Source organism: Amblyomma americanum, unplaced genomic scaffold (genome assembly GCF_052857255.1).
Source record: "Amblyomma americanum isolate KBUSLIRL-KWMA unplaced genomic scaffold, ASM5285725v1 scaffold_186, whole genome shotgun sequence".
Classification (NCBI taxonomy): Eukaryota; Metazoa; Arthropoda; class Arachnida; order Ixodida; family Ixodidae; genus Amblyomma; species Amblyomma americanum.
The window spans coordinates 147,432-161,337 of record NW_027526658.1 but is presented as its reverse complement, the minus strand read 5'-3'; the positions used below and the strand labels follow the sequence as shown (position 1 = coordinate 161,337).

At 48.1% G+C, this 13,906-nt stretch overlaps 1 protein-coding gene across 1 annotated transcript; it reads right to left on the bottom strand.

Moving 5' to 3' along the window:
- Positions 1-9,264: 9,264 nt before the first annotated feature.
- On the bottom strand, positions 9,265-10,651 carry LOC144112479 (uncharacterized). The gene is made up of 3 exons (XM_077645309.1): positions 10,567-10,651; positions 10,155-10,231; positions 9,265-9,789 (listed from the first exon to the last, which is right to left on the bottom strand). Exons 1-3 carry the CDS (start codon positions 10,602-10,604, stop codon positions 9,443-9,445), a joined length of 462 nt encoding a protein of 153 aa, XP_077501435.1. The 5' UTR covers positions 10,605-10,651; the 3' UTR covers positions 9,265-9,442.
- Positions 10,652-13,906: the final 3,255 nt, after the last annotated feature.

The following is a 13,906-nucleotide window of genomic DNA, read 5'->3' as shown; positions in this document are numbered from 1 at the left end:
GTCATAGCCAATTTTTAATTTAATTATCTGACTCTGGCATTAACGCGAATGCAAGCACAATTATTAACGTGAATAACTTTGCTAGCATTTTTTGTCATATTTACGTACCGGAAAAATGCTCAGCAAGGTTGAACATATTTTAGTGAGTCACTTTGTTTATTACAAGCCGTAGGCAAAACGACGGCCAGATTCAGACAGTGATATTGGTGACGTAATAAATGGTGAAAGCTGAAAAAGCTCTCACAGCACTGCTTTGCTGGACTCCATTCACTAGAAAACTGCACTTGTAATGATGAAAGCGTCAAGACAGGAAAGGATAATCCACTGCACAATGTTATGTGTACCCCCACATGTGACGGGCAGCGAAACAATCTATTTATTAAGGCTGAATGCAACAACATCGCAAGATGCTGTTGCACAATATGGCACCCTTTCATGTGCACTCCTGGCGAGCTGTCGTATGCACTGATGCATAAACACATTAACAGGGGTAAGAGACGAAGTTATTGCGCAAGCCACGTGATGCTTTAAACATTTTGTATCGGTCAATGTTTCTGTCGTCACAGCTGATAGAAGTTTCTTTAGTGCAAGTTGGTTAATCACGTTGCGACCACAGCACAAGAAGCAAGGTCAGAATAGTAGGAGAAAACACAGCAAGATGGCAGACTGAGGAGGCAAGGTAGACAAGAATGTAAGGATTTAATGACATCGAAGAGGCGAGCCGTGCTATTCAGGGGACTTGGTGCTTTGAATGAGACGAGTTAATGAAATTGTAAATGAAGAGGTGGATGCAGCATGCTTACAAGAACAAGCACAAAAATAAAAGGACACAAACAGGAATAATAAACACATACACGCACAGAAGCACTCACATATTCACACACATGCACACCAACGCTAGCTCGAAAACTAAGATCATCCCCAGGATTCTGGACCATGCGCCTCGAAAAACCGGTCGCGCCATCTCGCGACAGCCGGCGGCGCGGCGGCGCGTAACTCAATGGCGACGAAAAATAAAAATTGATATTTCGTCGCGCATAACAGTTAGAAATTAGCTCTCTCGCCTAGATGTTAAATGCATCTTAAAGTTTCATTTAGTCGAGTTTCATCGATGTAGCTTACATATTGCGTTTGCCATGAGCAATGATATATGACAGCATGGAGCCTATGGCGAGGTCCTGAAAAATACCCCACTTGACTTCAATTTATCGCTCACTACAGCCCTATTTTAAAATATATCGACAAGCTCTAGCAGGTTCACGTAGGGTAATGTCCTACCTTTAAGGAAGTATAAGGTATTTTACATTTCAATGGCGTAAAAGTCTTCCTGCGCTATTTCACTATTGATCATGCATCATCAGCTTTTTCATGAAACGTGTGGCGCCCTCTCTCGGTGCGTTGGAAAGGCACACGTCCCTGCTCGCGGCCGGGCTCGAGTAGCGGAGGCGGCTCGATTCCGGCCTTGCCCTGCTACAGTGTCCCTGCTTTGGTAGGTTGCTTTGGGAGGTTGAGCCTGCCGTACGAATGCGCAGTTTTATCAAAAGTGCCCCCATCGGAGGGAGGCTATGGCCATGGGCTGCTACATAAAATGCTACAAGAAAGCGTGTGCCTTCTATGAGGTATATAGAGGATATTATAAGAAAACTCTTTTGCTTGACAGGTACATTTTTCATTAAGCGCGTACAGTGACCACACCGGCATAGGTGACAGTGGAATTGCGTACGCAATAACAGTGCAAAGCAATGAAGCTTCTAGGTACTTTCGTTCAAGCAGTGAAATTTGTAATTCCCGGACGCTCATACTTAGAGCTCACTCACCGATACTTGTATATGGTTCTTGCACTGTGCATTCAAAATTGTAAAATCGTGTCTTAATGTCTACATTTCAACACTCATGTTATTAGCCTCAATAGCAGAAAGCTCTTCCAATCTTTTGTCGATGTGGTGCAAGTGCAGCAAGGATGCGTTGAAGTGAATGTTGCATGTGTTGCACATAAGAGGCGGCAAACTTGATGCTGCGTTTTATGCCAGTAGGTTATTTGTCCAATGTAACAATTAGGAGTGTGGTAGTTCACATTTTTGTCTAGGTTGGTAAAGTGCTTCTCACGATTCGATCGTTCGCCGTCGAGAAGGGGTTTACCATTGCTGTAATCGATGCTAGTTTCGGCAATTCTGTCAAAGATGTACGTGAAGGATGAGCCGCTAACGAAGACTTCATAGAGTGGCATGCTGGGAACTATTCTGAAGAGTGTGCCATCAGTTCGGCAAGCCAGTAACTACGCCGTTACCCAGAGCAGCAATCAAGAGTCAAACTCTAGTTAAATGTTCTTGATTATAATTTAAATCTGCTAAGAAATGAACAGAAGTTATTGTCGGATAACACGATGTTTAAAAGATTACTGGTTTTCTCCAGTACGGTGACTCGGCGCTCCACCCAACCCGTTTGTGCAATGCGCCGCTAGCGCGATTCATTAGCGACAGGACGCTACATGCTCGCGGCCCTGAATATGCAGTGAATTTACCGTGTTGCGAATATGTGCAACAATACCCATAAGCACTTTCGCACGAGTGGCGCGAACATATTTTTTTTTTTGCATAAGTTCCAACCTGCCCTCGTTTTTTTTTTTTCTGCCGCTCTCCTATCTACTTTTCGCTATCCTCTCTCTTTGCTTTTAATTCCACCGGTTGCAGTTCCAGTGCTTGAGGGATTAGATAGCAATCGCTGGGCCGGCAACATTTTTAGCTTCCTTTTTGTATTCTCGTCAGTTGTTCTTGCCTCTGAAGTTGTTGGCAAACTACTACTTCTTGGATGTGTGACTCCCGGGGAGTTAGCGCGGCTTTTTAAGCGCACAAACCGCGGGAGTCAGAAGAGGGAGCCGTTTCCACGGAACGATCCAGCGACTTTTAAATGTGCCATGCATCTCCATGTTCCTGGTGCTGGCTCCCTCCCCTGTCGAGCGGACGGAGAGAATTTCAAGCCGTGGAGAGAAGGGGTTGGGGGGCGATGAAAGAACAACTTAAACCGCGAAGAAAAGTTCGGGGAACCTGAAATAGCTTCAAGCGATGAAGAAAAGAGCCACCGAGAGCCCGGCGATCCTTCCATTGTTATAAACCGGACCCCCCTTCCAACGCGTACACGAGCGCCCGCACGCTGATGCCGACATCTAGCACGGACGCCTCACCTAGGCTTGCTGGCGTCTCCTGCAGTGCGCATGCGCAGACCGGTTTCGGCTTACGCTACATGGGGCGTTTTTCTCCTGCGATTATCGCACGCGAAAAAAAAAACGCGCTGGCGGGACGCCGGCCAGGCTACATGAGGCGTACGAGCGGCGAACGCCGCCGCAGTGTGGCCAGACAAGGCAAAAATGTTTTGGCTACAACTAAATGAACAAACAATGCTTATATGTTGTTTTCTTGTGTTATAATTAATAAATTATGCAATAAATGCCCTACTAATATGTCTATACACATTACCAGGTATGTTTAGTATTGTATCGATATTTTTGTGGAAGTTCAGCGGAGGGAGTTGGCCGGAAATGTTTCGTCTGGCGACCTTGTGCGACTGAAACGGTGGACCGTTGCGGATTGCGCAGAGTTCTATCTGAGCTTCGTTCTGTACATTGCTTGTGGCTCTCGTTGCTGAAAACTAATTTTAAACAGAGTTTTCATTTACTTCGCGCGGACGGCAAGCAGGAAGCGTTACTGCGAGGGAGAACGCGCCGCTTCTATTCTTGAGACCAAACCCAGTGTCCATGGGGTTACATCGGCGTCTTTTGTTGTTAAAGAAAAGATTATTGCTGATGAAGATGAGGGACCTAGAAGAAAAGAAGAAAAGAAAGAGGAAATTCTGGGTGCACCCCATCTGGCAAGTCAGAAAGGAGGAGGGTGAATACCACACCGCGGTAAGTAACTTGTCGGTCTGTAGCAATGGATCTCCTGTTGTGCGTTCGGGAACTTTAACTACCCCCAACTCTTCGTTTTGTCTTACCTGCTTCCTTCCTTTTTCTTGTGTTTGTCATTTTTTTGCTATGTTTTACATGATGTATCTGTAGCAACTCGCCCAGCTGAATGTTTTGCGGCTTGTGCTTGCCATAATCAAATTTTGTGCCAGTCGGAGGTCGTAATTCATAACTAGCATATTTTCCTTTTTTTTTCCATGCTTAAGATGCCAGCTGAATGCCACCCACGTTATGTATTTATCACTTTTAAAAGTGCACGAATGGCTTCATACGAGCTGTATTAATTGCGATGAATCCAGGAACTCCGTGGTGTGTCGTTGTAAGCGGCTGCATTCTCTAGCGTTGCTTTTCCGCATATGCCTGAGAAACTGGTTGCCGCGTCGGCAGCGTAGGCCAACGTACCCTTGACCAGTTTTGCTTCAGCACCTGCGGCGTTTTCGCATTGATTAAGATTCGCATCCGAGAGCTCAGAATGCACTCGGAAGTCACTTTGTTACGCTTGGTGTGTACCACTCCCGATTTTGCGTTAATGTCAACACACGCTGTTAAGAAACAGTGCTTGGTAGAGAGGCTGGCGGTGTGACTTTATAAAACGGGACGATGTAAACTGTGGTCCGCGTCGCTAGAAAAATGCCCACTCCAATATTAATAATCACAAAATAAGCTCCACATCTCTGTACGTCACCTACCATTTGTGTAATGATGAAGGGTGGGGTAAATATTTGGTGTCAGTTGGTAATTTTTGTTTCACTGTTGTCATTGCAGTTTCAAGTCATGAAGACAGATGAAGACATGTTCTTCCGATACTATCGGATGAGTCCGAAGCAATTTGCCGAACTGCACAGCATTGTCCGCAGTGACCTGAGGAGGAATTTTGTTTGCCGGGAGCCTCTTTGCTCTGAAGAGAGACTTGCTATAACCCTCAGGTACTGTAGCACTTGTGACTGCAGTGACGCTGTCACACAACTTTTCAACTACTTTCTTATCGTACACAGGTACCTATCCTCGGGAATGGCAATCAAGCAGATAGCACTGACATTTCGAGTTGCACCAGCAACATGTCGGCTTGTGATTCACAATGCCTGCAGAGTTATCTGGAAGCACTTGGAGCCGCTCTACCTGCCTGTAAGTATTTCTTGCCTAATTCTGTTCCTGACTCTGGTTGTGGAACTTTAATAGGCGATGTAGCAATCTTAAATTTGCATGAAAGAGCCAAAAGGGCAAAAGTGTAGAGCATTGTAGTGGCTTAAATGAACTAATTCAGAAAGCAAGACCATTTTTAGCATCTCTCACTTCCAAACCATCCGCCCAAATATTCAGGTTTGCTCTTTTTTTTCATTTAGGAGCCAGGGTCTGCACAATGGGAGGAATCTGCACAAGAATTCAGCAGGCGTTGGAACTTTCCTCATTGTGTAGGAGCAGTAGACGGAAAGCACGTCCAGATTACTGCACCACGAAATTCTGGAAGCAGATTTTTCAACTATAAGGTACTGTTCACTCCATAAGCTGAACCAGATGTCATACATATACAAGGGGTGCTCATGCATGTCTAATGTTCTCCTTTTATTAGGGGACATTCTCTATTGTGTTGATGGCCATCGTGGATGCAAAGTACAAGTTCATGATGGTAGATGTCGGTGCACCAGGCCGACACAGTGACGGCGGAGTCTTCAAATCGTGCACATTTGGAAAAAAGCTCAATGATGGCGTCGTGGCCCTACCAGCAGCAGCACGCCTTCCAAAAAGCCAGAAGGTTGCGCCGCATGTTTTTGTCGGGGACGAAGCATTCCAATTGAGGACATATTTTTTGCGTCCATTCCCGGGCAAAGGCATGCTGCCAATCCAGAGGGTGTTCAACTACCGGCTGAGCAGAGCAAGGTATTGAATGCCATTGTAAAAATATGGCATTTTTTATTTGTGTTGTTGGAAAAAAAAGAACGAACTCAAGTGTTCTTGCACTGCTTTTCATGCCCAGCGATGGCTCAGTACAGTATCTTATGCTGTGATTGAGTGACAAGGAAGCAAGAGAAAATTGTTTTCTGCAGTACATACTTCTCGTTCCGGCCTGTAAAAAACTAAGCTTTAAACACCTTTTCTTGATAGTGTGTTTTCTTCTTTGTAATGATTCATGAGGCATTATAAACATAAATCACCACATTGTATTTGTCTACGACCAATGCATAGTTTAAAAATGAATTCCTTTAGTCACGCTGTTCCGGCATAAATAGCCAAATGGTGGCTTCGATACTACAGTTATACACAGGGCGCATGAGGCACAAGAAAACTGCAATATGGTCCCCGTTTTTTTCATTCATTGTCACACTTTCTTTTGAGGCAGCATTATTTAGTCTTATGGTGAATTAAGGCAATGAAGCAGTGAATAAAGCACTAAAGTTTGGTGTGTATGCACCTTTGAAACAAGATTTAGCAAATGTTCTCTCATGTGATATTCTTTCAATTACTAATAGATGAAGTGCACTCAGAGAAACTTCTTTCAAGTAAAATAACTTGTGTAATGCTAAAGCACAGCTACAAATAATCATGTTTTTACAAAATGTGCAGGCGCATCGTGGAAAATGCATTTGGCATTTTGACAGCCCGCTGGAGAATCTTGCTTGGGCCCATGAACCTTCTACCCCAAAATGCAACCTTTGCTGTCCTGGCTTGCTGCGCTCTCCATAACTTCATCTCTTCTGCCCGGGAAACAACCTACTGTCCACCAGGCTATGTGGATTCCGAGGATGATTATGGGAATATCGTCCCAGGCCAGTGGAGAAGTGATGCTGTGTCAAGTAGCCTGCTTGACCTTGAAACAACGCAGTCTAGAAACTACAGAGCAAGTGCTGCGGACACAAGAAATCTTTTCGCCCAGTACTTTTTTAATGAAGGTGCCGTTGCGTGGCAGTGGGCTCACACTGGACTTGCAGTGCCACAGAATCCATAGTGGATTTAAAGCACCCATTGTCACTATATGTTGTGTCCCCTGTGCTGTGTCCCCTTCTTTCGTTCTGTTCTGTGTCACCAGTGTTCCATTCTAACGGCCACTTGCCCCTCTTCGCGCGCCGTCGCAAGATGCCCCCCACGGCGGGCCCCCGCGCCCTCTTGTTCTGGGAAGCCACTCCCCCGTGTGGACGCCGCGCCGTCCCCTCTGTCCTTCGGGCAGCAGTTCGGCTTCCGCCTCGGTCGACGCTGGTCGCACCCTCTTTAGTAGTAAATAGTGTGAAATTATCGCGTGTCTTTTGCTGCATTGACAACAACTTCCGGACACGACAGTGGCGACGAGAAAGTGGATTCGACCCGCGCTACGCAACGCTATTGGCAAGCCATGGCTACGCGAGGGTTTCCCAACCAAATACCAGAATTCAACGGCTCATCGTGGTCATCGTGGGTTGGACGCCTCCAGTTCTACTTTGAAGCTAACAACATCACAGACCCAGCCTTGAAGAGGGCCAACCTGCTGACGCTGTGCGGGGAGCAGACCTACGACACTGTCTGCGCCCTTATTCAGCCAAGCACACCAGCGGCAGTGTCTTACGACTACATCATAGCAGCACTGCAAAAGCACTACGACCCAAGGCCATCCGAGGTCTACAGCCGGGCTCGCTTCCAACGAAGAGATCAACTGGAAGGAGAAACTGTGAGCGCCTTCATAGCAGCGCTCAAGAGGCTGGCTGCCCACTGCAATTTTGGGACGCTGATCACAACAGCTACCGGGCAGGAAAGAGACGCAGCTTCTTCTGCTAACCCCACCATGCTTCCCTTGGACGTGATGTTACGTGACAGATTTGTGTGCGGACTGTGTGACGAGTCACTGCAGCAGCATCATCAGTGGCGCTTCCATTGAAGAGCATGCAGCGCGCCTAGAGCTTGTTTTTCAAAGGATAGCAAGCGCAAATTTGCGCATAATCAAATCGAAATGCTATTTTGCGGTGCCAGAAGTGCAATTTCTGGGACACCGAATTGATGCAGCAGGCATCCACCCTACCGAAGAGCGCTTACCGCAGGCGAGCTACAGAGTTGAGCACCCATCGCGGCCGCTTCATTTTTGGGTCTCGAGTTGTGATTCCGAGAGAACTACGCGCACAAGCCATGTCTCTCATCCACGCTGGACATAGCGGCATCGTTGCGATGAAAAAGTGTGCCCGAAGCTACATGTGGCGGCCTGGCATTGACCACGACATCGAAACAGTGGTCCGAGATTGCAAGCCTTGCCAGAGCAGCCGCAGCGCCCCGCCTGAAGCTCCTCTCCCAGAATGGGAAAAACCAGACACACCCTGGCACACCTTGCACATTGATTTTGCAGGACCAATTGAGGGCTGCATCTTCCTCGTGGTCGTAGATGCCTACACCAAGTGGCTTGAGATAAGAGAAATGAAACAGACGACTTCGGCAGCAGTTATTGACAACCTGCGATCACTGTTCACAACGTTCGGCCTGCCTCGCAAGGTAGTGTCGGACAACGGAACACCGTTTGTGTCTGCGGAGATTCTCAAGTTTTATCGTGACAACGGGATCTCATCAGTCACATCAGCCCCCTACCACCCAGCAACAAACGGACAAGCCGAGCGCTACGTGGCCGAGCTAAAACGCGCCCTTGAAAGAGATAATACAGGGTCGCTGCAGCGCCGCCTTGCGCGCTTTCTCTTCAAGCAGCACACGACGGTTCAGAGCACAACGGGCCAGACCCCAGCGAAAATGATGTTTGAACGCGAAATGCGAACCCAGCTCACAGCCATCCTCCCCGAGCCCAAAGCGGAGACGTTCCGGGAAGAAAAACCAATTCCGCGCTGCGGAACGCTTCATGAGGGGCAGCGCGTCCTCGCCCGGCAGTTTCTCAAAAAGCCACGCTGGGAGGAAACTACGATTGTCAAACGCATAGGCCTGCGCTCTTGGCTCGTCAACATACATGGAAAGTAGCACGCCGACACCTCAATCAGCTGCGTGGATTTACGACGCCTGCTGACAGCAGTCCGGCATCCGAGAAAACACGAGCACCGTCTAACCACATAGCCTGGCCCCTCTCCCCGGAGGAAAAGACTTCGCCCAGGGCAGACCTAGAAGACACAGCGACTAACAGCCAACCTACAAGTGCTTCTCCCCCGAGCGCACAAAGCCAGCGCGCCTCCACGCGTCCGCGCAGACCCCCTGCATGCTACCAGGCAACTTTCTAAAGGGGGAAGGAAGTGTTGTGTCCCCTGTGCTGTGTCCCCTTCTTTCGTTCTGTTCTGTCACTAGTGTTCCATTCTAACGGCCACTTGCCCCTCTTCGCGCGCCGTCGGGAAGCCACTCCCTCGTGTGGACGCCGCGCCGTCCCCTCTGTCCTTCGGGCGGCGGCAGTTCGGCTTCCGCCTCGGTCGACGCTGGTCGCACCCTCTTTAGTAGTAAATAAACAGTGTGAAATTATCGCGTGTCTTTTGCTGCATTGACAACAACTTCCGGACACGACACTATACGAGGTCTTTTAGAAAGCTATCTGATGTGCATTTATTCAGGGTTATCATGAAATGTATACTTCGCTATGAATTGCAGCAAATCCATTTCCATGTCCCGTTTCGCATGTTTCGGGCATGCACGCAGCTTGTGGGCAACTAGCTGCCCATAGACTGACGCTTGGTCCTTGTCCTCAGTTATCAAGGCGTCAACTTTTTCAATGTCGTCCTGCCACCGAGACCTCTCTTTCCTTTTCTTTCCTCTGCCAGACCGAGGGGCTGCCAGGGTACTTGCAGCGGTGCTGGCTTGTGAGCTCCCGTTTGGTGTGTGTGGCTCTGGGGTGGTACTTCTTGAGGGCACAAGTGGAGAGAAAGCACCATCTTCAGGAGGTTCTGCTCCATCTTGAATAAAGAAAAGAATTGCAAATTTTAAGCACTCAGAAAGGTTTTTGGATCATTTTAAAGAGTGGAAAAGTAAAGAAATGATTTGTAAACTTCCCATGCTGCTTCTTCAAATGAAAGCATGTATTTCAGAACAGAGCCCACACAGGACAAGATGGTGTTCAGCATAAGTTGAATGCAGTGCATACAATGATCGCTTCCTGCTCTTAACTAAACCACCTTGCAGTGTTTCAGCATCAGAAGTAAATAAATTATTTTCACATCTGAGAGACTTCACTGCTGGCTCATTATATTGCAAGTGTGGGTACTTGTGAACGACAGTGTTTGCAGGTGCATAGCAGCATAACTGGAATGTAAATTTGCACCTTCTGTTTCACTGTAGATCGATTCCAGGACCGACTCTGCAGTTTCACTGTCCTGCACATGGCTGTTTGAGAAGGTGCTGAAAGAAAAATTAAGCGTCAGATGACACAGAACACCACACGGTTTACATTTCACAATTTGGTTTCTCGAATGTTTTATTGATTTCCTTGTTTGGAAGCACAGGCCTCGTATTCAAATGCAATTGATTAGCCTAGTGGTGGGCCCAACAAATGTGTGTGCATAACAAGACAGAAATTTCAACATCTACTGTACAACAGTTTATATGCCATTTGGTCTTACTGAGAATATGCTTTTACCTGCCCAGCATCCTTATGTTGCTACTTAAGGCTTTCTTCAGCTCCTTTTGCAAGTAAGTTATTTCAAAAAGTAACCCACGAAGCATTGGGGACATACCTGCCAATATCCACCTGATCTTTTAGAAACATCATCATGTGGAAATAGGGCCACTTCACGTGCTGTGCATCAGCAGCTCCCGAGCCACTTGGCCAACAGTCTTCCACGCGCGGTGCTTCTTCGTGAATGTATCACGAAGACTCTTCCACCGCCCCTGTAGATTATTGTCTGCAAGTAGAATTGCACAGATTAACCTCGGTTTACTACCACACATTACCATCAAATAAAACAGTTAAATATAATACTTTTGTAATATCAATGACAGCTGTTTATTGCAGAAGCATGCCAGTATTTTACCTTGGCTTCCATTGACGTGGTTGGTTATTTAAGCAAGTCGGCGCGGATATACCGCGCGTCCCTTTTTATCTGACCTGGTTGTAAAACAAAGTTATTGCACTGTGTCTTGCTAGAAATACTAGTAGCAATGCAACCATACCTTCCGGGTCACATCCAACTTCGGTGGCCACTTCGGCCCACGCCGCCATCCTCTTCCTCTGCTCCTTGAAATCCTTCCTTGTGCTGTCCCACAATATGGGACGCTTCTGTATCGCGCCTATAAGTTTGTCGTTAAACTCCACGCGTGATGCTTTCGCCGACGTAGCCATGGTGGTGACCAGCGCACGCGCACGAAGTGTTCAAGGGACGGCAAGGAACGGTGAGACGGCTGGCGCTCCCGCCGAAAACAGACGGAAGTGTCTCCGACAGGCATTTCCGGTAGCGTCAAACGCGTGCGCGCCGCGTCAAAATCTAGCCGGTCCTGATCGGCGGCGGCGGGCGTTTTTCTCGACGCCGGGCGTCAAATCGGCGCCGTCAGGCGAAAATCGCCTCAAAAACGCTCCATGTATCCCGGGCTTAAGAGCGCGGACGCTGAGCGCGTACGCCCAGGAAGGGCCACTCGAGTTGGCGCCTCTAGGCCTTTTTTGGGGTGGGATGACTGTCTTTGAAGTGGCACAGGAGGCCTCCGATAATGATGTCCGGCTTGTGTGTAGTTTGCATCCCTTCCTTTCCGAGAACACTGGCCAAGGTTTCGCAGACACCCTTTACGTACTAACTGCATACGCGTTTTGCCACCAGCGTGTCCTTAGCATAAGCATATCGAGTTGTTTTCGTTGCATCCTTTTCAGTTTTAGATGATACATCGAGTGAAGAATCTTGGGTATCCATTGCCTAGAAATGTTTTCTTTTGCTGATGATGAGTTTTGATGGCGCACTGGCAACCTCGCACCAAGCGCAATGGGTTGAAGTGTTTTCTTCAACACGATGTTAGGTGGAAGACTATTTTCCGAGCACTTCAACTCAAAGAAACCAAGCGCCAGGCTTCGAGAAAACTTCTAGCCATTGGAAATCAGTGGGTACACGGCGGCACTGCGGAACGAATCACACACCGTCCTCGAGCCGCATGCTCAAAGCGATGTGTCATTGCTGTTGTCGCTGATTTTAAAACAAATATGCAAGAATTGGGAATCGTCTTAACCAAAACTTGCTTGAATTCCACCCTACCCTTAGGGCACAATTTTCAGCACTGTTCCTCCCAAAAAGGCTACGGGAACAAGACGCACAACACGCAGCATCAAACGGATGAAGAACGTGCAGAGGCGGTAACGGAAAGGGCCAAGGATGATTTGAGCAGGTGCATAGGTACGGAGAAATTCTTTTTCATGAGCTACACGGGCAGCCGGTAGCAGGGTGGTAAGAGGGAGGAAGAAAAGGACAGTGGGGAGGGGTCTCCTGCTGTGCCTTTGTCTGCCTTTCTTGTTTTTTCTCCTTTTACTTTTCCTCGAATCGTGGAGCGCAGTCCATGGTTGCTTTTTGGATGCGCTATGTTTCTGTTCCCTATGGTGCGAAGCACGAGCTGCACGACATAGTCGGCGCCTCTGCGAAAACGGCCCGGAAAGGTCATGGACGCACTCTTGCCTCCAGGCTGTCAAAAAAAAAACTTACAACCGCTAATGTGTCAGTCCTGGCAAAGGGTTTCTCCACACGCAGACAAAAATCTCCCAAAAAAGACATCAGAATTTCTGCAGAAGATTCTTTACTGCCTTCCGTCAAACTAAGGAATTCCACCAGCCTTGTTAAAAGCACAGCGCATGGCACAGGTAGACAGTGCCACCAAAATCAATTTCGGACGAGTTAGCGTCGTTACGCCAGTTGCAACTAGGAGTGCTAGCACTTCGGTTTTCAGTGCTGTTTCAGTGTTCGGTTCCGTTGCGCATAGATGCAGCTGATGAAGACGACGATATCCAAAATACAGCGCAAGAGACTGGTATTTTATGACGCAGAATGTTCGGCTGCGGCGGTGTGGCAGTCGACGGCGGCAAAAAAGCGCTCCGCTGCCGCCGACGCCGGCGAATCGCCCGGAAAAACGCTCCATGCGGGCCACGCTTAACGCAGTAACCAGCAAAACGTATGCGTTCTCGCCGCCTCGGGTTCGAAACTCACTCGCGGCCGTAAAACATTTTCGATTATTTTATTTCAAGTCAAGTAAATTTCAGACATACAAAGAGGCCACGTCGAAATCCAAAATTGAAGCCTCAGTGCTGCTGATGATGATTATAGATTTTCGTGGCGCAAGGCAGCTATGGCCAAAGAGCGCCATGTCACAAGGTATTTTTTCTTTTTCTCAAGGTGGGGTCAGAGACCCATTTTCCAAGCATTTCACCCTAAATAAGCCGAGCACCAGACCAGGGGAAAGCTTGTACCCATTGTATTACCGGTGGGTACCCGGCGGCACTGGGGATCGAACCCCGCACCTCCCGCATACGAGGCGGATGCTCAACCACTTGGCCACCGCTGCGGTCGCCTCAGTGCTGCAATGAAAAATGCGACCCCGTTAGCCCGCTGTTCTACCAGCTTGTGGAGGCAACGGTTGGTACCAATGCGGCCACTCGATGGAACCGCATCACCGAGTGGCCGTGGCTCTCATTTGCTCACTCACTGAAAAAGGCAGCGCGTTGGAAATGTTTTCCTTAAGCCCCAACTCGATGGGCACATTATTCCGGAGCCCTCCACTACGACACCTCTTTCTTCCTTTCTTATTTCACTTCCTCCTTTACCCCTTCCCTTAGGGCGCGGTTCAGGTGTCCGCCGATATGCGAGACAGATACTGCGCCATTTCCTTCCCCGAAACACCAACCAACCAACTCCTTTTCAAAGACAGCTGGTTCACATGATCTTTGCCTGGCGTCACTGCACCCTAGGCCAACCAAACACAAAGAACTATTGACAGGGTACTCTTGACGTGCAGCATTCATTTTCTCAGAAGTGAATGGACAACTTGCAGAATTGCTGGCTTAAAGGAAGGTTTCTTCCAACAACCCACGTTAGCAAACCGCGTTTTCAC

Bases quoted from the DNA above. Each gene is read 5' to 3' on its own strand.
- LOC144112479 (XM_077645309.1), bottom strand. From the start codon at position 10,604: ATGATGATGTTTCTAAAAGATCAGGTGGATATTGGCAG. The intron at 10,232-10,566 runs GTATGTCCCCAA...TTTTTCTTTCAG, and splicing joins GATCAGGTGGATATTGGCAG to CACCTTCTCAAACAGCCATG. The intron at 9,790-10,154 runs GTGCAAATTTAC...TCTTTATTCAAG, and splicing joins GATCTACAGTGAAACAGAAG to ATGGAGCAGAACCTCCTGAA.